The 21,785-nt window shown below is 34.2% G+C and overlaps 1 protein-coding gene across 1 annotated transcript; it reads left to right on the forward strand.

Moving 5' to 3' along the window:
- Positions 1–10,194: 10,194 nt before the first annotated feature.
- On the forward strand, positions 10,195–17,199 carry LOC123529495 (uncharacterized). Its single transcript, XM_045309844.2, has 3 exons — positions 10,195–10,775; positions 11,351–11,473; positions 14,471–17,199. The coding sequence occupies exons 1-3, from the start codon at positions 10,259–10,261 to the stop codon at positions 14,641–14,643; spliced, it is 813 nt and encodes a 270-aa protein (XP_045165779.1). The 5' UTR covers positions 10,195–10,258; the 3' UTR covers positions 14,644–17,199.
- Positions 17,200–21,785: the final 4,586 nt, after the last annotated feature.

Below are 21,785 nucleotides of genomic sequence, written 5' to 3' on the forward strand. Positions count from 1 at the left end.
GTTTTGTGAACTAGTAAATAAAAGGTGTGAATATTGTATCAGTAAGTAGAAGTGAAGCGAAGCATACGTATTCGTACTTTAATTTATCGGACGTAAATGATTCAGTAGTTACAGTTCGGTCGTATTTAAAGCATTTACAATTCGATTTAATATTAGATATGTTAATTATTCTTTTTTCAGATGATGCTATTAGTTTTTAGCATAATCAGAGAAAACAACAATAAAAGATGCTGATTGATTTTGAATCGTGTGATGTTGCGATTAGCACAGAAGCTTTGACTTGCTTAATGTAGACCATGTGGTGGATATGTTTTAAAGAATGAAATTGCAGTGAAAAGATAAGTATATGTTTAGATAAATTTGGTTTTTAAAGCTACTTCCCCATAGTTTAGGTGAAAATTTTCAATGTTAATTTCCGCCATGTTTGGCATAGAATGTATATATGACACTGAAAAAATGATGAAGTGGGTGAAAATAAAGTTAGATATTGGAAAAAATGCAAGAATAATGTAAATTGGCTGAATTACTTCAAAAGCGTTGAAACGGTTGGTTCCTTCTGCACAATATATTTGGTATTCTAAAGAGGCACCACAAAATAACTGTATTCTTTTTGTATTTCCATGATGGTAATTATACATGCTTTGCATGAAGAAAATGAGAAATAACAAGTATCTAGTTACAAACTGACAGGGACATATATTAGGCCAAGACAATGTGTGTAATGTCCTAACATTTTATTGAATATCTGTTGCAATATGTACATAAATCAGTGTATTTAGTTAAATTTCGATCACATTTTGTTTCCACAGTTTAAGATAGTTATTCATATATATTTTTGAAACTATGCTGAAAAGAGATTTACTGAATAAGTTTGCAGACGAATTTGTCAAAACACATTTATTCCCGAAAGGCCTAAAGTGTCCACCTAAAATCTTGTAGTATAGCTGTATTTTAAGAATGATTTTCATGAAGATTTTGTTGGTGAAAAAGTAGGTCACTAGTAGGTCACTAGGTCGTGGTGGGTCTGTAAGAGTATCTTGCAAAAATCTTATGCCACTACCCTCTTGTTACGGAATTTTGAGAAAAAATATTAGAGATGACCAGATCGTTTATTGATGTGCAATTCAGCAGTCAGACTTTGTTAGAACTATGATGAAAATTTAGTATTTGTTTTTTATATTTAAGTTGTAACATGAAGTCACCAAAACGTCAGTTATGTTGATTTTGAATCGTGTGATGTTGTTTAGCACAGAAGCTTTGATTTGCTTAATTGTAGACCACGTGGTGAATATGTTTTCAAGAATAAAATTGTAATGAAAAGATAAGTATATGTTTTAGATAAATTCGGTTTTTAAGGCTACTCGCCCATAGTGTTGGTGAAAATTTTCAATATGTTCATTTCTGCCATGTTTGGCATATGACACTATATTTCAGAAGTTTTCAAACTGTAGTTATTAGCTTAACGAAGAGATTGTTTGATTGATATCTTGTTCAGATGTTTTAATTAAGAATATGTGAGAACTGCGATGGAAGATAAGTATTTGGCTATATTGCGGAAATAGTGACCGTTTTATTTTGGTCGTGCTAGGAAAGCATTTGCGTTTCTTGGTGAAAAAGGAACCTTTTACTTTGGTCGTGCTGAAAAAGCGTTGGCTGTTTATTTTAACCGTGCATTATTGCGTTGACTGCCTTATAGTCAGTGTTGTGAAAACATTAGCCATGACACTTTTACTTTGGCTGTATTTTGAAAGTGTGGGATGCTTTGTTCTAGTCGTGCATAATTGCGTTGACTTCCTTAGTATTGTTGTGAAAACGTTAGGTATTGTAATTTAAGTCGGCTGTGCTATGGAAGTGTTGGCTGTTTTATTTTTGTCGTGTATCATTTTGTTGACCGTTTTATTTCTGTGTTGTGAAGTTATTAGCTACAGCATTGGGTACTGCATTAATGAATGATTATTATATTTTGATAAACGAAGTTGTTTTAAAAACGACAGTGATTTTGTCTTTTCATTTTTGACATATTCAATTACTTTAATTGTGCTGTGATATATATATTTTTTTCTAGATCAATCGTTAATCTTATAATGTTCTTTTCAGATGTAGTGATCAGTGTTACCTTGTTTGGTGGATATTTATTTCTGTTGAGCTAAGAACAACAATGAATAGATAAGTTTACATTTGTAATATAGGGAGTCGCTTCAAACTTAATTTAAAAAGATACGCGAAAGCACTGATTTTTTACATTGTGCTTGTACGGCTAGGTGTTACCTGTTCAAGCTCAATTTGCTAAGAAAGTTATGTCCGTTTTGCTTTAACTTTTCTGTAAAAGGTTTTACTGTTTTGATTGGTTATAACGCAAAAGAGCTGACTAGCCAAACAAGAGTTTATATTAAAGTCTGCAGTAAGTGTTACTTTTAAATGTTGTGAATAGTTTAACGTATATCGTTTTAGTGAAACTTTCAGCATTTGGATAGAACTGCCCTGATAACAAGACAGGATGTTGTTGTATTTTTATATTTTGGGTCCGCGATGCGAAACTATTAGCCGTTTCATTTTTGCTAAACTTCGAAATGTTGTCTGTAATTTATTTTTGCCGAGTTCTTTCCAAATGAAATGTTTAATATGTGAATTAATATTTTCAGATGGTGTGCCCGTTGAAGCTTAATGTAGATAGTAAGATGGATATGTAATTCATATAAAACTTGGTGAGAACTGCAATAAAAGATAAGTATACTTTTTGAGTATCAAACTATATGTCTATTTTACTTCAGCTGTGCTGTGAAAGTGGTGGGTGTTTGGAAATAATGAACGTTTACTTTGGTAGTGCTGTTAAAGCGTACGCTGTATCAAAAAAGTGACCCTATTTGGTCGTGCTGTGAAAGCACTTGCTGTAAAGTGATATTTTGCTTTGGCTGTGCTGAGAAAGCATGGGCTTTTTATTTAGTCGTGCATTATTGCGTTGACTGTCTTTTGAATGCTTTGTCTATGTTACATTAATATTAGGCTGTGCTGCGTTTACTTTGGCTAACGTTCTGAAAACTTTGGATGTTTCTAAAAGAATCTTTTGAATTTATTACACTACAATTACCTTCTTTGTTTAGCTCGATTGGAATGCTGTCAACTACTAAGACCTGTACCCTATATTTTGTTTGTTGTTTTTGTAGTTAGGAACATGAAATTAGTGAATAATTGATTTACTCACGACAAAGAGTGAGTAAATTAAATTATTCATGTTTTTCATCGTCTGCTAACTATTTTTGTCTCCAGTTCCCGGTAGTTATTTTACCGCCGCGTTTTCTGCTTGCAATTCACGATTTTCTCATGTTTTCAGTGCACTATATCAGTGATTGTTAACTGATATTCTTCAGTCAAGGTTGAATATTTGACAGCATCACAAGTATTTTGATTATTTGTTTATTCCCTCCCACCCACCTTTACAGACATTTAAAGTTTCTTGATAGTTATTGCTGATGGCTTGTAGCAGTATTCGAATATTAAAGGCAGATTAGAATTTTTGATTGTGATTTAAACAAGATTAATCATTTAGTTCTAGAGAGATTCCTCAGGCCAGACATTACGTCTCCTTTATGTTCTGATAGAAAATAAGGTTCACAGTTACGTACCTTATAATTCTAAAGGGTCTTTAGACATAAACAGTTCATTGATAATTACTGTTGAGTATTCATGTATTACTAGAACTTTAAAAGCAGATATACATTTAACATTATATGAGAACATTTGAACTCTTCATGCCAGACTCGGTATCTACATTTAGAAAAGTGACATTCACAAGTATACGCATTTAATTCTATATCAATATATTTTATGTTGTTTTCCCCATGCAATGTTATTCTTTCGTTATCAAATGTAAATTGCCGTTATCCTCTTTTGAGCTAGTTTCCATTTTATTTTGATTTTACCTTGGAAGAATGTTATGTTTTACACACTGCACATTTTTTTTTTATTTTGTGGTTGTTCAACGAAGCTGAGAGAGACCAGAATGGCCATCTTATATGCTGTTTAACTATTCCAGATTAGATGAATTCAAGTTATTACATTTGGTTCATTCGGGACCTAACAGAAAACACATTTTTACAGTTTAGATTTTCATGTACATCTGATTATATGTTTGCTTTAAATGTTGATAGTATGTTTTCAGGCTGAGTGGTGTACAAAGATAAAGATAATCACATTTACCCAACTTCTACTAGTCGATCATCACCACATCGCACAACATCGTACCATCTGACATTTGCAAGACAAATATATTCTTATTTTTTGTACATTGGAATGCTGTCAAATACTAAGACCTGTACCCTATATTTTGTTTGTTGTTTTTGTAGATAGGAACATGAAATTAGTGAATAATTGATTTACTCACGACAAAGAGTGAGTAAATGCATTTATCAACATGATATTTACCATCAAATTTGAAACCTAACTTATCAAAGTCTGTGACCGCAACAGAAAATAATCGGAACGCCGGTCTGATATCTAATTTGAAAAGTTCACATCTCTGCCCTAACTCCTGAATCATTTGGACGGCAGTGTCAAATTTCGTATACTGCACTGAGCAATATTTTGTGTGACAGAACCGCCAAGCGGATATGACAAGTGATTCGTTAGTTGTTTTTGGCACCAGTCCACGTGTAACGTAAAACAAAGCATAATCAATGCAGTGAAACGAAACAAAGTATATATATTTAAGACTATCTAATTTTAATAGGGGTTGAATTACACTTTACTTGGCCAATTTATACATCCTGTTGTATTTTCAGTAAACTTTTTAGTTTTTATGGCATAAAATATGAAAATTCCTTTTCAATACAGCATGACTGACAAACCTGATGACGCATTCAGATCAGTCAACCTTTAGGTGAGGTCTGTTAACAGCAAAATATCGTACAAAGCTAAAGACGATAGATCCCACATAAACTTTGTCTTCTGACTACCTCTCCTGAATGATTCATGTACCAATAATTTTGTTTAATTGTTTAAATTATGTGCTCAAAAAGTATTACAGGCAATATGCAAATTATTCAATGTTTTAAATTTAGAGCCTCCTGTAGACTGGACCTGCTATACCTCACTGGTCTTTTGTTGAAGTTCCCTTCAGACAATGTTTGAATTAACAAGATACGAAACCTACATTTGTATAGCCTCTTTCTTTGTATTTAAAGTTCTGCAGCATTCAACTATCACAAATATTTAACCAATCTGCTTAAGCTGTACTTCACTGATAACTCTAAGCGTCGTCGTCTGTCTATAACAGGAACTCTCCGCGGTCGGTATATGAAACTACAGGTTATCTCAATTTTTTGATGTTTTGCGTTTATGTGCTCTCACGAGTTGCATTTGACTGCTTTATATGTACAACTTTTATATGCTAATCCTATGGCTGAACTGTTTACCTAGCCAAGATACTGCGACCCTTCTTCTGAAACTGGAATGTCTTAATGTTTAAACAGTTTTTGCGACTCTGGATAAGCCGGCTTTGTGACAATGTATCGGGAAAAATCATTTGTTGAATCTCCACCATGTCTTTATCAAATGCTGCATACAAAACGAATTCTGTAATTATTTAGATGTATTCATAGTCGTCGCCGTCAAACCACATGAGCGGCTCCTCCAATAGACTATCAGTAATTTTATCAGACGGACGGTACATTCTTGCATACCAGACTGGGATTTCTGGTGATTTCACCGTTGCTAGAAAACTCCATCTTACGCCCCAGTATGTAAGATGATGTTCATGCTGTAAATGACGTAGAACGAACTCCATATGTATAGTAGTAAAAATTTTGTTTTACGTAAAACAGGATAAAAATCAAATACCTTGATAGTTTCTCTTTGTTCCTTATAACATTTTTCTCGATTCAAAAATTTCTTTTAACGAAAAAAAAAACATAACGTTTCACTGCAGGTGATAAAACAAAACTGGAACTATTACGTTCTTTTCATCTTTGTAACGTCATGACATAAGTGGGCCGGTGGTCTAGTGGTAACACGCTTGACTGTCAATCCAGAGGTCCGGGGTTCGAATCCCGGTCCAGGCACTGGAAATTTCTGAGATGCTCTTGAGTGTCTTCCACCTGACTAGAGGCCTGTACTGGTTCTTCCCAGGAAAGACGGCTTCGCGTTTAACGGTGCTATACACCAGGCACGTTAAAAAAACCAGACTGTCTATTCGCAAAGAGCTAGGCTAAGTTAGCCGGACAGGCCTGTATCTACAAAGGATTTCTCTCTATCTGTTCTGGGGGCTTTATCTCACTCTGTCCCTCTGGTCAGATCGCTCTGTGTCTGTACTAGTAGAGGATTAATTTTGCACCCTGTGTGGCTGCGTTTGCTATATGTAAAGCGCCTTTGAACGTGTTTATCATGAAAATCTGGTATAATAATAATAATAATAATGACATACTTCCTGTTTACAGACGTAAGATTCCCGCGCTATCTTATTACGCTCCTGGAGGAAAAAGTACCAAAAGAAAACCATTTGTTTGAATTTATTTTACTTTTATTTGTTGAATATGACATCATTGGCATGCAAGAAAAAGATTCAATCACTAATGGTAAATTATATTTCTCGGTAACTTTTTAAATATGGTAACTCGGCAGAGCCTCGGTACCGCCATATGGCCAACACAGCCAAAAACAGTTACCCTCGAACCGAAAATTCCCATCTGCACCTACCACCAGTGAAAGAATCTTATAAGATACAAAAGACATTCTAACTCAAGAAGTTCCTGGTTCTTTAGCGTGCAAGTTGTAAAGCACACATACACGGAACTTTTATCCAAATGTTAGTATTATCTTTGGTTTGAGCCCATTGCCAGGGATCATCGAACTCACGATCACTGGTTTCGTAGTCAAATTTACCACCGGACCACTGCGTCGGCATTAATGATTTTTCTGTAAACTGTTTCTATAGAATACGTTATGATAGGTGATATTTATAGTGGGCGTTTCTAATAGGTGTAAATTCATAAGTAGCACTGCTCGGCCCTCGTTACGGAAGCCTATTAGGGACATTTTGTCTTAGTTTTTATGCATTACCTCTTATGTGTGATGTATTATGCGTTACGTTTTATTTATTACCTCTTAGATTATACACGTAAGGTAGAGGTCAAGCGGGAAACATGAACTGAATCCTTTACTGATATGTGGAATGTATAAAGTTTTCTTTCACAAAGCTCGACCGAATAGCTCTGTTAACTGGAATCTACATTCCGCACGGAAAGCATGATCTAATGTACTTTGTTACCAAAGTATTTGATCGGTATGATTTTGGCAAAAAAGTACGCTAAGAAGATGTCAATATATGCTGTGAAATGTGTGGTTCCCATAGGAAACCTATAGTGTTCAAATTTCCATATATGTACAAGATGCTATATAACCGCCTCGGTAGCTTAGTGGTAGAGCGTCCGCTTCGAGTGCGGGAGGTCGTGAGTTCGATCCCCGGCCGCGTAATACAAAAGACGTAAAAAATGGTACTAGCAGCTTCCTCGCTTGGCGCTCAGCATTAAGGGGATAGTGCTAGGACTGGTCAGCCTGGTGTCAGTATAATGTGACTGGGTGGGGTATCATGCCACGTATCTACGGCGTGATATTCCAGTGAGGCAGCACTATAAAGTTGGGCATTGTGTTCACTGCTACAAGTAGACACCGTCGTTTATATGACTGAATAATTGTTGAAAAAACGTTAAACCCGGACACACACACACACACACACACACACACACCCACACCCCCCCACACACACACCCACACACACACACACACACACACACACACACACACACACAAGATACTATATAGAGAACTATTAACACTTGTTGAAGAAAAGTTTGATTTAATCACTTATTAACATAATGAAAATATTTTTCATTTCATCATATCAGTTTTCATTGCATCTGTGAAAATAAAGAATGATATTGGATATGATACAGATTTGGTTAGGGGACACTTCTATGCCGTTTGAACCAATTCCTTTGCCTCTGGGAAGTTTTATGTAAATTTAACTTGGGTTGACGCAGAACATTGATTTGTAGCAAAAATCGCGCGTACGCTTTAAGAATATTTTCATCGAAATTCTTAGCTGAAAAAGGGACACTAAACTGCCGAAGTGATATATGTTTTGTTTTTAAACGTTGGTGTAAGGTGTTAAATAGCCTTTAATACTGGTGAAGTTATAAATACGCTGGAAGAAAACTTCAGTCCTTAGTACGGCGCGAACTGCGAATTCCTACTTAAGTCTTATTTATCAGCTCTTGCATATATACATAATTTTGCATTAGGTATTTCATCTTATGTCAAAGGTTATAGGAATTGGGTATTTCATCTTATGTCTAAGGACTTATATACTCTCTATTGTGGCTATCGTACTTTATAATGAATTAAGTACATAGTTTGTACAAATATAGTGTTCAGTTACAGACATAAGTTAGTTCAGAGATTACTAACTGCGCAGTTAAAAAAAGACGACGCACAAGATCTGTAATGAAATATATAATGCAGCAAGCAACCGAGAAAAAAAATAATAAGAAATGGGTTTATTTATCTGTTTATGGGCAGCAATGAAATATATAATCCTGCAAGACAACAAACTGAAATGAATCACTAGGAAATAAGAAATTGGTTTTATCGGGTCTGTTTATTGGCAGTAATGAAATACATAATACTGCATATGCCCATTTGCGCCAGTTTAAGTCATTCTCTATTTTTTTGAACTGCCAAGCCCCTACTTCCTTTTACAATAAGTATATTTTGACTAAGTCATGGCCATGGCCTGGCTTTGTAAACTCAAACCACAACACCAGAAGTACAACGTAACATGTTTAATAACAATCCTAGGTCTGGTGACTCTAGGTTAAATACTTTTTGAGATATACATGACATGTATTCGGACAGACGTACTGACAAGAACAATTTTAGGTCTCCCATAAAACAACAAGAAACAAAAGCTGTCGGTTGACAGCGGACTCGACTATTCGAAGAATTGATGGAAGAATGGGTTCAAAATATTAACAGAGATTTTCTGACAAAAGATAAAATATAGATGAGACAAACAATCTACCTGTATTTATGGATCTTGATATATCTTGCACTATATGGCAATGTGTGGCCATAATGGTAAGCAAGTGTGCAAAGTTTCGAACTAAAATATCACTTTTGATATCATCATATTTGTACGCGAAACGTAACTAATTTCTATGCCAAAAGAAAACGCCATAACTGAGCTAAAGACCTTGTCCTAGTTATGTAGTCTTGTCTACATATGTATACTATGATTGTAAACAAGTGGTCATCAGGAAAAGTTGTTTAAAGATACTTCTATTTCTGTCTGTAATGACTTCAGAAATGGGTCAAATGCCCCGTGTTTAAACTGCAGGCAAAGTTTAATGAAAATGCAGCAAAAGACTTCATGAAAACAAATGTTTAAAGATATTTCTGTGTTTAGCTCTAGAGGACCCTAAAGGGGACCATTGCGCGTTTTGAAACTTTGGAAATGCCCTTATATTGATGGTACAGACCCAGTTTGACCAAGATCAATCATACTGTTCATAGCATAAGTCGTTTAAAGCTTTTTTATTCTAGTTTTAGCTCTACTGGTCACCAAAAGGGGTAAAGTGCCACAAGCAGTAATCGTTAACGTCCGCCTATTTTGTTTCCCTATTGAGAACTAGGCAAATCTAACTTTTGATAAGTAATACACATGATATAACACCTAAGAGGTAATACGTAACATGTAAGAGGTAACTGATAATACGTAACACATAATATGTCATACATAAGAGGTTATGCATAAAAGCTAAGACAAAAATGTCCCTAACAGGCTTCCATACTCCTGACATCGTATCAGGTATGACTGATATTGGGATCAAGTTGGCTGTAGTTAATCAAAATCAACCAAAAAATACAAAAAAGTTTTATTATTTAAAGCAATTAAACTAAATTATATCAAGGGAACAACGTAAAGAGGGTCAAGCACTATCTGTGCATATCACTTTATGAAAACACTCCATATACAGTATCGACGTTGTAGCGATGTATAATGTATTAAACTTATGTATTGTGCATTTACCGCTGTGCAAATATACACTGCATTCTGCAAATTTGTACAAACATAGATATTTAAAAATAAGCAGAGTATCTACGTCAAAGCTAATTATATTGCCAGTTGAAACCTTTTACATGCGTTTAAATTGTAATGCATTTTATTATAAATACTCTATATACGTGGAACCGATGATAAAGATATATGAGAAATATCTTTTTTCATATCAATGTGAGCTGTTTATTTAAATCTCACACTCATCCATTCAGGATGATTACGAATAGGACTGTATGCGTTTTTATCCTTTTAACATTATACGAAATGTTATATGCTACTCAAAATTATAATGATATAGTCGGCTATACGGACATAAAAAATGAAAACATACTCAAAAAGCAACTTCTTTCAGAGAAGGAAATGGTAGATAAATTTCGCAGTTCTGTTTTGATGAATCATTTAACATATAATCTTTTTGATTTTATTAACAAGAGTAATCAGGAGATATCTTTACGACAGAAAAGACTTGCGCGCCCTTTGATCAGTTGGGATATTTCTAAAAGATGTTTGTGCCCGTGGACATCGACTTGGGACTACGACAATAGCAGAAATCCAGCATTTATTGCTAGGGCAAGGTGTGGCAAGAAGTGCAATTTTAATTTCACAAACTCAAACCTGTCGCAGATATCGAGCATATTGACATCTTGTGAACCCTTTACAACAGGTAATAAATATATTTTTATCTTTATGTACTTTCGTTTTTTAGATTTAGTACAAGTACGATATGTGTATATCATTAAATCGTAAACATTAAACATACTTAAACATTTTATCATCGAGACATAACATACGATCGTCTTTGTGTTTATCTGTATTTCATAAAATATGGTATAACAGTTCAATCAACTCTTTGGATAATGTCAGTAAATAATAAATGAAATGTCCTAAATACTGCAGATATACGTCTCGATGTTTATCTATATTTCCTTTATGCTGTATGAAGAGTTCGAGTTAAACTTAAGTTCATGCTTGATCTCCCATACATCTAATCAGTAGTTAACCATTATCATGCTGGACACGACTGAATTTGTCTTTGCGACCAGTGTAGGTCATGATCAGCCTGCACATCCGTGCAGCCTGATCATAATCTACACTGTTCGCCATTCAGTCAGTATCTTTTTGGTAAGCACCCCTTTTAACAGTTAATGGCACCGCCCAAATTGAGAAATGGACAACTTCATTATATAAAAGAAGTTTAGCAGGGTAAGGAATAATACGATTAACTTTTTTCCTTTTCAGATATCCGCATATATAAAGAAAACAAAGAGACGTATATCAGGGACTGGCCAGTAGCTTGTATTTGTACGAGGAAAGTGACATCTAAAGTTCCAAAAATAATCAGGAAGAGAGTGAAATCTAACGGTAATTTTTGTAGGCAGCTATTACCTATAACTGCTACCAGCATAAAAATGTTTATCATTTCTTTGGTTGGAAATTCATATTCCATTACAGCATACTTGGACTTAATGCTGTTAAATTTTCTTTTGTTTTGAGATCAATATTATAAATCCTCTCACAAACAGAATCAATCAAACCGAGTCTGCTATTAATTTGTTTGGTTTCGGTCTATACTCCCAAAGGATCTACTAAAAATAAGAACTGATTAAAATAATAAAGACGATAGAGTAGTAAATGTGAATAGATGTTGATTCGACATGCATAAAAGAATAATAGAAGATTTGGCAGATCGTATTTAGTGGTTAAACATCTATCAAAATATCGACAAATGTTTACCTATATTAGTCTGGTAAATACCTGTTTTGTCACATAGTGACATTCATTATGTCGTTAAATAAACCTTGCTGAAGTGGACATCAGCCATTTTTATGCCGGTAAATAGACATTGGCTTGTCAAATGTCTACTTTCTTTTCTTTATTATGTCGATAATTAGTCACCATTTTAATTCTTGTCACTAGCTATTGTGATATTTAAGGGGACGTATACTTTGAAATTAGAAAAAAGTGGGTGGGGTATTATAAAATTTACCTGCAAAAAAGTACAAGGTTTTGGTAAATGAAATGAATACTTTTTCAACTGTTATAAGTACACAAAGGATTGCTCACTAAAATAAAAATGAGAAAAACTGAAACAAGAAAGTTATTGTTGAATTACATAAGACTTCTTGTGTACATTCAAAGTCAACAATTAAGACTTTTTGGTGCGAAAATAATAGTGCTTCACTTTGTCCAAACATTTATCAATGTCCTACAGATTCTAATTTTAAGAAAGAATGTGAAATAAGTTCACTGTCTTGCTTTTCATTTCGCATATGTGAGCTAAAACACATTATTTAGTTTGTTTACAAAGTAGTGCATAAGAAAAGATACGGTGGTCAAGGAATGCCACATTACAAAACTAAAAGAGTATATTCCCCTTAATACATTAAACATTTATCGTTACAGAAGTCTAGTGGCTTACAATAAAGGCCTAGAAATGTTGCCATTATTAATTTTTAACTTGGTATTCATGAACTACAATGCACTTAAATATCAAAACACATTCAACAAACTTTTGAATTGTATTGTCTTAAAAATCCCTAAAATAAGGTATGAAATTTGGTTGAGAGGTCCAATCAATGTGTATATGTGCAAAAGCAACATTCTAATCTTGTTCACAAAAGTTACTAATAAACAGCAGGAATGTCAAGGCCTAAAAAAAATTTCTTTGTTTCCGGTAACATGCTCAAAAAAATTAGGGTAGGTAGGTCGGAAAACTTTTTTTTTTTTGGAAATTTTTTTTATCAAGGGAGACTTTTCGGAAATTATTTTTTTGTCAAAAAATGATTACAAATAAGGGGGTTATGCCTTTAGAGCATCAGTAAGTTGATTTCTAACATCACTGGCCATGTTTAAAGTATAAAAAGTGCAGTTTTGCATCTTTTTGTTAAAAAATAGAAAAAAATATTCTCCAAGGCCATAAAAACATTTAGGGTCGGGCCAAAAATTTAGGTTAGGTCGGGATACCGGAAACAAACAATTTTTTTTACGCCCAATGATCAAAACTGGACGAATATACAGTTATCCTCACTTTAATGTCATTTATAATTTGTCCTTGAATTCTCCACCATACTTTTCATAATTCTGTTTGCACGAGTTGCACGAGAATGCTGTCTTTCACGTAAAAAAACGGGGTCAAATAAGTTGTAAATCCAATATCATCTAAACGTTATTAATGGATTATGCAGTTCAAGATAAACTTTATCTCATAACGTAACGAACATATATAATGTTGTAACAACAACTTTACTTACACTGATTTAAGTAGCAGTCGGTTTATAAGTGACTTTATTGATTCATTTTGTGTTTGGTTATTGTTGTCAAAAAGTATAACGGAAGTGCCTCACAAGTGAAGCGGAAACCAGTTTGATGCGCAAAGTAGTCCACTGTAAGTAATATTATTTGACAAATGTCCACAGAAATTAATAATTTTCTAATATTAAAGACGAATATCTGAATAGGATTCATTATTTGATAAGAAATTATAATCATCGACATGTTTTTTTAAAAATCGTACACGTGCTGACACCTAAGTTGTCTCCCGTTGTTTATTAGAGTTACCTTTCGTCCGGCGCAGTAATACATTTGCAGTGAATCGCCGAGAAGTCGTGGGAAAATTAAAAACCATGTAAACAAACTAAAACTAACCACCTTTTCAAGATGAATTTCAAGTGATCGACATTATGCATTTAACCCGCCTGACCTGTGTAGCATCTTAGATATCTGTTCTAAGGTATTCATTGTGTACAATGTCATGTTATGCCCTTGCAATGCTAATCCCACTCTGACTTTTTTGTTTACATTTTTTATCAATGACAAATATGGCGTCCATCCCGAGATGAACAGACGCGACGTTAAATTTTTACATGTTTAAGAAAACCTGGTGTGTTAGAAAGAAAATCTCATCCCTTCAACATTATTTGGAACACTGTTATTGTAAAAAACCTGTTTTTTTCCTTATACAAAAGCTTAATATTTTGTGTTGAATGTACTTTCACAAAGACCTCTGTTTTCCTATTACATTCATAGTACCACATCATTATCCACAAAGTACTGAATATTAAAGGTGTCCATCAGTATTATATCAGTTTAGGAATATGTTTTTTATTTTCCCACCATCGATTTCTTGAATATGCACCCCTTCCGCATTGCTGTATGAACTGTGAATGTAGCAATATGCGTCCCCTTAAAAGCAATTTATGGTTCCTCATGTAAATTCCCGACAATGAAGGAAAAGAACTAACTTAAACTGCTTCATAAGTACTTTGCCTATTCCGTTTGGTGCAAGGCAACTCTTGATAAAACGCGAAAGAGATCTATACATCGATGAATCTTATACATAAAACATCTTTGTTTACATAGACAGATTCAGTCAAAGAAAACGATCACATTTGAAGAAACAAAAGCGCAAAAGAAGAAGAAGAAAGAAAAGGAGACGCCAGAAACGTAGGTTGTACAAAATATCACGACGAAGACCTTTTAAAAAGAACCATCAAGCTTATTTTCCTTTCGTTCTACCTCACAGACAGTTTTGAAAAACAGAATAAATTTGCGAAAAGTGAGTTGATCAAAGACGCATGTTTGCTAATATCGCGGGGCAAGCACACGACATTTCAAGAAAGACTCACGGTATATATTTTTGGAGTAAAGATATATTTACATATGTTAAAGTTATACACTTTTTATGCCCCCAAAGGGAGGCATATAGTTTTTGAACCGTCTGTCGGTTTGTCCGCAATTTTCGTGTCCGGTCCATATCTTTGTCATCGATGGATGGATTTTCAAATAACTTGGCATGAATGTGTACCACAGTAAGACGACGTGTCGCGCGCAAGACCCAGGTCCGTAGCTCAAAGGTCAAGGTCACACTTGGACGTTAAAGGTCATTTTTCATGATAGTGCATTCGTGTCTGGTCCATATCTTTGTCATCCATGGATGGATTTTCAAATAACGTGGCATGAATGTGTACCAAAGTAAGGCGACGTGTCGCGCGCAAGACCCAGGTCCGTAGCTCAAAGGTCAAGGTCACACTTAGACGTTAAAAGTCATTTTTCATGATAGTGCATTCGTGTCTGGTCCATATCTTTATCATCCATGGATGGATTTTCAAATAACTTGGCATGAATGTGTGCCACAGTAAGTCGACGTGTCGCGCGCAAGACCCAGGTCCGTAGCTCAAAGGTCAAGGTCACACTTAGACGTTAAAGGTCATATTTCATGATAGTGCATTGATGGGCGTGTCCGGTCCATATCTTTGTCATTCATGCATGGATTTTAAAATAACTACGCATGAATGTGTGACACAGTAATACGACGTGTCGCGCGCAAGACCCAGGTCCGTAGGTCAAAGGTCCTAAACTCTAACATCGGCCATAACTATTCATTCAAAGTGCCATCGGGGGCATGTGTCATCCTATGGAGACAGCTCTTGTTGTCATATATTATGTATTATGTGAAAGACTATTAGAGCTTGAAATTAATGTGTCTTATCAAATGAACTAATATAGATATATGAAGTTGATAGTTTACACAGATCAAAGAAACGTTTCTGAATGGTATTTTAATAATGACATCGTATTTTATTATATATATATATATATATATTTTATTATCATTATTATTAAATTTTAACTATTTCAACAATTTAATACAAAATAATCCTCTGCTTCTAATACACAGATTCTATTCAGCTAATTTTGGTACATGTTTGTTATCTCTTTGGTAAAATTTCTTTAATGTATACATAATTTCGATTTACAGATCATAAAACACCAGATGAACAAAATGCTCGATTTATTCAATGTTTCAAGCGGTCCAAACATAGCAAAAATAATGAAATGAACGCAAACTATATTGATTTCCCGAGGCAGCTTCGGTGTTTGAGAAGTCGACAGAGCGGTTTCTCATTGTATTTGTTTTTGAAACAAAATGATAGTCTATATCAGAAGGCATCTGCAAAATCATGCCAGAAATAAATATGCATAAAGTGTAATATTTTAGTATAGTTGCGTCTACATTGAAATAAGAATTACATATCAATGATATGGTGGATGCATTTATCGACTTTCTAAGAACTAATTATGTCCGGATACTGCCTGGAGTGCAGTTAAGATAATATTTAATACTTAGAATGTTATCGCATATCCGGATTTTGAAATTTCTTAGATACATAGCCGGATCTTCAAACATATTAAAGCTGAAAGTACCCACTTGCGTATCCTGCTGTGAATATGACAATTAGAACGGTGATCAGGATACGTAAGAAAGTATTTCAGCTTAACGAAACTTTATGTTTAAAGATCCGGTCGAACTTACCAAACAGCACAGTTAAAGTAAAGTTAAAATACAAAAATAAAACCATAAAAATTAACAAGTAGCTGCTTTTATATATCAATATTTTAGCCTGTCAGATTTGCACGTTCGGACGAACTCGATGCATTTGACATTTCAAAGAAATAACAAATTGACAGCTGTGACCAGGAACAATGGAAATTTGAGCGTTTGTTGGAACAACAAGATAAAAAAACAATGACCTGATGTCTGTTCACAATTTATTTTAATATAATGGAGTACAATGTCTCACCATTTTCCTGTACTATAAACACTCTTGAAACAAAAGAATAAAGTAAAGTTTGAAAAAGGCCTGAAAACGTGCGACAAAATAAATTCACAGCATTAAAAAGGACTTTCAGTAAAATACCCTCTGACATTGTAGTAAGCAGTACAGTAAGGAGACAAATGGAAAATATAATTGCAGCGTACTTCGTTTGTCTTGTCGAACTGAGGTAGATATTTCCTGTTTCAGGTAATAGCTATCTATCCAGTCAATTATGTCACTAGTAATAGTTTGTTTTGAACATGCTAACGTAACTTTAACAAACCATTCTATCTACACATGAAAATATTAACGCATAACTGTTTAATTCGACAGCTGTGTAAATTTATCATTTGTATTGACCCTTGTAAGCTAGACATGGGACATGAAGTTAGCAAGACTTTGATTATAGCATCTAATCGGTATTTTAAACTTTACAAAAAACTGCTATAGAGATATGAAATATGCGACTTCTTGACATTGAGTAAGATCATAATAAATATAAATTCAAAAGGTAAACAAATCCGCTTTACTCACACACTGACCTTGTATTTGAGTTTGATCTCTCTCTCTCTCTCTCTCTCTCTCTCTCTCTCTCTCTCTCTCTCTCTCAGAGTAATTTAACGACAGGTGTTTGACTTTTATTTAACGGTATGATTTCTCGTGGTGCACCGGTTCACGACAAAAGTTTGACAAAATTCTCAGCTAGACTAGAACCCGAACCTGGAAAGTAAGATCTTCTAATAAATTTTTGCGGCACTACCAACTGAGCCACCCGTTCGCCATATGTGACATTACTTCCCCACAAAGTCGTGAGTACTTAAAACGTATTACAAATTTTCCAAGAGTTCTAACTAAACTATGTTGCTATGATCACACACCTCTGCAGAGATCTACATAATTTATCAGACATACAAGATTTTAAATGCAACACATGTTATTTCAACGATATTCATTTCATTTCATTGCGAAGATTAGGATAATGTATTTCAGTTCCTGAGCACTTTGTGATAAACCTGTGTCCGCTGTGCCTCATGAACATTCTTAATTGTAACACTAGAAGTAGCAATTTTGCCAAAAACGTACTGAAATTTGTTCAGAATTTTTGCTTTTATAATGAGTCAAGTTAGTTCAGCAGGTCAATTTTAGAAACAAGAAGCATGATCTTCTCCTTGATCTATATGAAATATGGTCAGTAAAATCAAAGTCATGTTTGAATTTGCATAATCTGGGGTCAAAAGCTAGGTCACTATGTCAGTATAAAGGGAAACATTTCTAATGCATAAGGTCGGTAGGTCAAGTCATAGAAAAAAGATTCGTTAACACAGAATAGGGTATATTTATTAATTATCTGTTTGCGATATAGTCAAGATGTTTGTCGTTGATAACTCTAGGCCATGTAAGAAACTTGGTTATTTGGAGAATTAACTGGGTAAAGTCACAAAACCTTGTTAACACTCCTGAATCATATGTAACTTGGTCAAAACATGTTTCTTTATGAAGTCATATCTGGTTCAAAAGGTAGGTCACTAGGTAAAACCAAAGATAACGTTTTAAACTCTCTAGAAGACATATTTTCTATCTGATCTAAACAAAGCATGGTCGGAATATGTGTCTTTTTGAATTTAACCATCAGTGGGACATTACGTCAGCTCCAAGAAAAGCCTTATTAATTACCCCGAGCGCACAATAATTTTCTAATCTTCACGGAACTTTATAAGGATGTTTATCTTTATGAAATCTAGTTCAAATTTTCGAAACCGGATTGATTGGTGAAACAAGTACGTCACCTTGTTATTAAACACTCCATAGGCCATTTTGTCTACCTATATGATATCTATATGAAAATGTCAGAATGTTTGTCTTTATGAAATTGAGCCAAGTTTGAAGAATTACGAAATGAGTAAGGTGATACAGAGCATTTATGGTCCATTTAATTGTTAAACTTTGCCAGCAATGTCAGATCTTGTTTGTCCAAGTGACTTAGCTATTACTGAGGCACTACTAACAGCTGGTCGAAACGTGAAACTGAAAGGCGAAGATTGCCTGAGTGAGACAGTTGAAGACCTATTTCGTTTTGATTCTGCTGAAACTGACGAAAAGATGATTCACCATCGGCTAATATTCTTAAAAGAGTGTACAAATAGACGTGTACACAGCTAATCAATGAATACTGTTCCGCTAGTGAGATGACACGGCAATTACAATCCGCCGTTTTACACATTTGTAGGCTGGTTGTACGACGATGAACTTCTTCCTGATGAAAAGTGAATTTTCTTAAGGTAAATTATATAAACGGTGCATTTCAGTAGCTTGTGATATGACGAATATGATCACAAATACTGCGTCACCAGAACATGCATGTCAGGTTGGTGGCACATCTTCACAATGAAATTGGCAGTTGACTTACACTGTAGGACATTGTATTTCGTGCGCGCTATTACAAATATTTCTTACATCAGCTATTCAGTACTCAGTTAGAACTTGGAGGACTACCTGTAGGACTTTTACCGTCAAATATTACTCTCCGGAAATGTGATGGAGAGCAGGTGCAGGTGACACCTAGGACCACAAAGAGGTAGCTGTTAAAATGAACACATCTGCGGATAACTTCAATTTGCTTTTTGGTACTTGTTAAATGTGCAAAAGTTGAGTTTTGCTCAACCTTGGCGTGAACAGTGGCCTGCATTTCCACTACCGTCCATGAACAAGCTCAGTAAAACTGATCCTGCAACATTTTCATTTTTGTCATATAGGGTGACCTGTGGAGTTTCCTATTTTTCAATTTGTTGTGTTTTAGAAGCCACAGAAAACAAAATCTTAAAGCGAACTGGCTGTGTAATTGGACTGGCTCTTCGAGGAAATGCACTGCTAAGTTGGTTCCTATCCCATCAATGTATTCTATGGTGTTTCAAGACGGTGTTACAAATACGTCTGCAACGAATGATGATTATAAAATCCACCATAAAGTCAAAGGTAAAGTAGTACGATGACGTCAAAAATATAACTGGAGTGAAACAGATGCATATCGTTTTTGTTAATACAATTAATACAACTACAATAGTATTGTATCAAGCACAAAAATGAAAAGCGGTAACGTACACAGTTCAAAAAGATACATGAACAATGAAACTTACGAATTCTGAAAGATTGGAAAAGCTTTCTTGTAAAATGGACAACAGAAAGCAAAGCTATAGAATATATACTTACTGCAAAATGCAAGCAACATTCTTACTATCGACGATAAAAAAAAGTCATTAATGGTATGCAAGGAAGGTGGCAAAACAGTCAAAGTCAATGTTGACAGTAACCATGAGATAAATGACTTTGAATCAACATACTCGGAAGATACTTCATGCGGCACACGCCCTAAATAGTGTGCTGATACACTTGTTATAAGCAATCCAGATACAGATGTTCTGGTTCTCCTCATCCACCATTTCAGAAAAGGTCATTGTAAGTATGCGTTCTTTAAAAAAGGCCAAATATCTACACATACAGATTTATTCAGGTTTATTCTTGTACATGATATACAAACTGACAGACAATATTTCTGTTTTCAGTTTACTGCATTACCGGATGTGATTTTAAAAAAAAACCTATTTTGTGGAAGGAGCAAGAAGACGACGTTTAAGACGATTTCGTCTTTTCAAGGACTGGTAGAAAAAAATCGTCAATCGTCAGAAACATACAGAAAACAATATATACAGCTTTCGGGCAGTATCATATTATGTACGGAAAAATATATTGTCGGCTTTTAAAGGTGTTGCGAAAAGGAAAGACATATATTATTTCAACATTTGTTCAAATGTATATTGCTTTTTTTAAGAATGAACTTACGGAAGTCTTCTCATTGGTGTAGATGTATGTATATGTATATGTAACTGCAGAACAGTATTTTATACAGATGTCGGGCAAGTAAACGCAAACTGACAAATATATTATCACATGTGTATGTGAGTATTTGACGTATACAAAGATATTGAGCACTACCCGAATTATAAGTTTCCAGACACTTTCCCCATATTTTATCAAATGCCTTTTTCAATCTAAGGAAATGTTTCAATCAAACCGAGCCTGCAACATTTTCGTTTTTGTCGTGTTGAGCGACCTGTGGAGTTTCCACTTTTCTATTCTACATTTTCCTGGCACTCCTGCTATACGTACTTCATACTGCAAAGTATATTTACTTTAATATTGAATAAGCAATCAAAACAGCTAGTGTACAGGTGTTACAGAAATGACATGTGTTAAACTATTCACTAAATAGACATCGTGTATGATAGTGAAATCATATTATGTCAGATTGTATCAGTCAACATTTGTCTAATGTATGTTGTTTTGTTTAGCAAAATATGAACATTCTAAAGGTTATCTAATTTTACTCATATTTTGATTAATGTCATTGCAGCACAATATTCTATATTTTACAGATGCTTTTTCATCCAAATGTCAAAAACTTTATTATGTATTTTTGTACTTTAACTAGATATTTAAAAAAAAATAATGAGCATTATACAATTATTTTTTTTCACACGTATTTTATGCGCATGCTACGAAACATTATATTATTTTTAAACCTTCGAAAAAATGTATATTTACGTTTCTTGTCCGTTTTAATTTCTTCATATAAAGTGTTAGTAAACATAATTATGGTAACCTAACCATCAGATCTTAGCATAAGATGAACATGCAATATTTTCATAATTTGAAAATTAACCACACCAATTATTTAACTGAGCTTTAAAAATATATATATATATCGGTATAATTATGCCAAAATATAATTATAAACTGATTTTATTTCACGTACTTGTTCTTTTAAAAAAAAATGCATATTTAAAGATGTACACCTTTACATATTATTACCTTTACAGAAACACGCATATTTAAATCTAGTGTAGATCTACCTCTGCACTTTGCTGTTTTTATTAGCTTTTAATGTATTGACAGATATCATTGTCATATCAAATATTTATTTTATAGTTTATGAGTTTATGAACCAACTTGTAAAATATAATCAATTAGTTAAAAGTTATGGAAGCAAATAAAGGAATATATAGTATATAATATACTGTATG

Source organism: Mercenaria mercenaria, chromosome 13 (genome assembly GCF_021730395.1).
Source record: "Mercenaria mercenaria strain notata chromosome 13, MADL_Memer_1, whole genome shotgun sequence".
In the NCBI taxonomy this organism is placed as follows: Eukaryota; Metazoa; Mollusca; class Bivalvia; order Venerida; family Veneridae; genus Mercenaria; species Mercenaria mercenaria.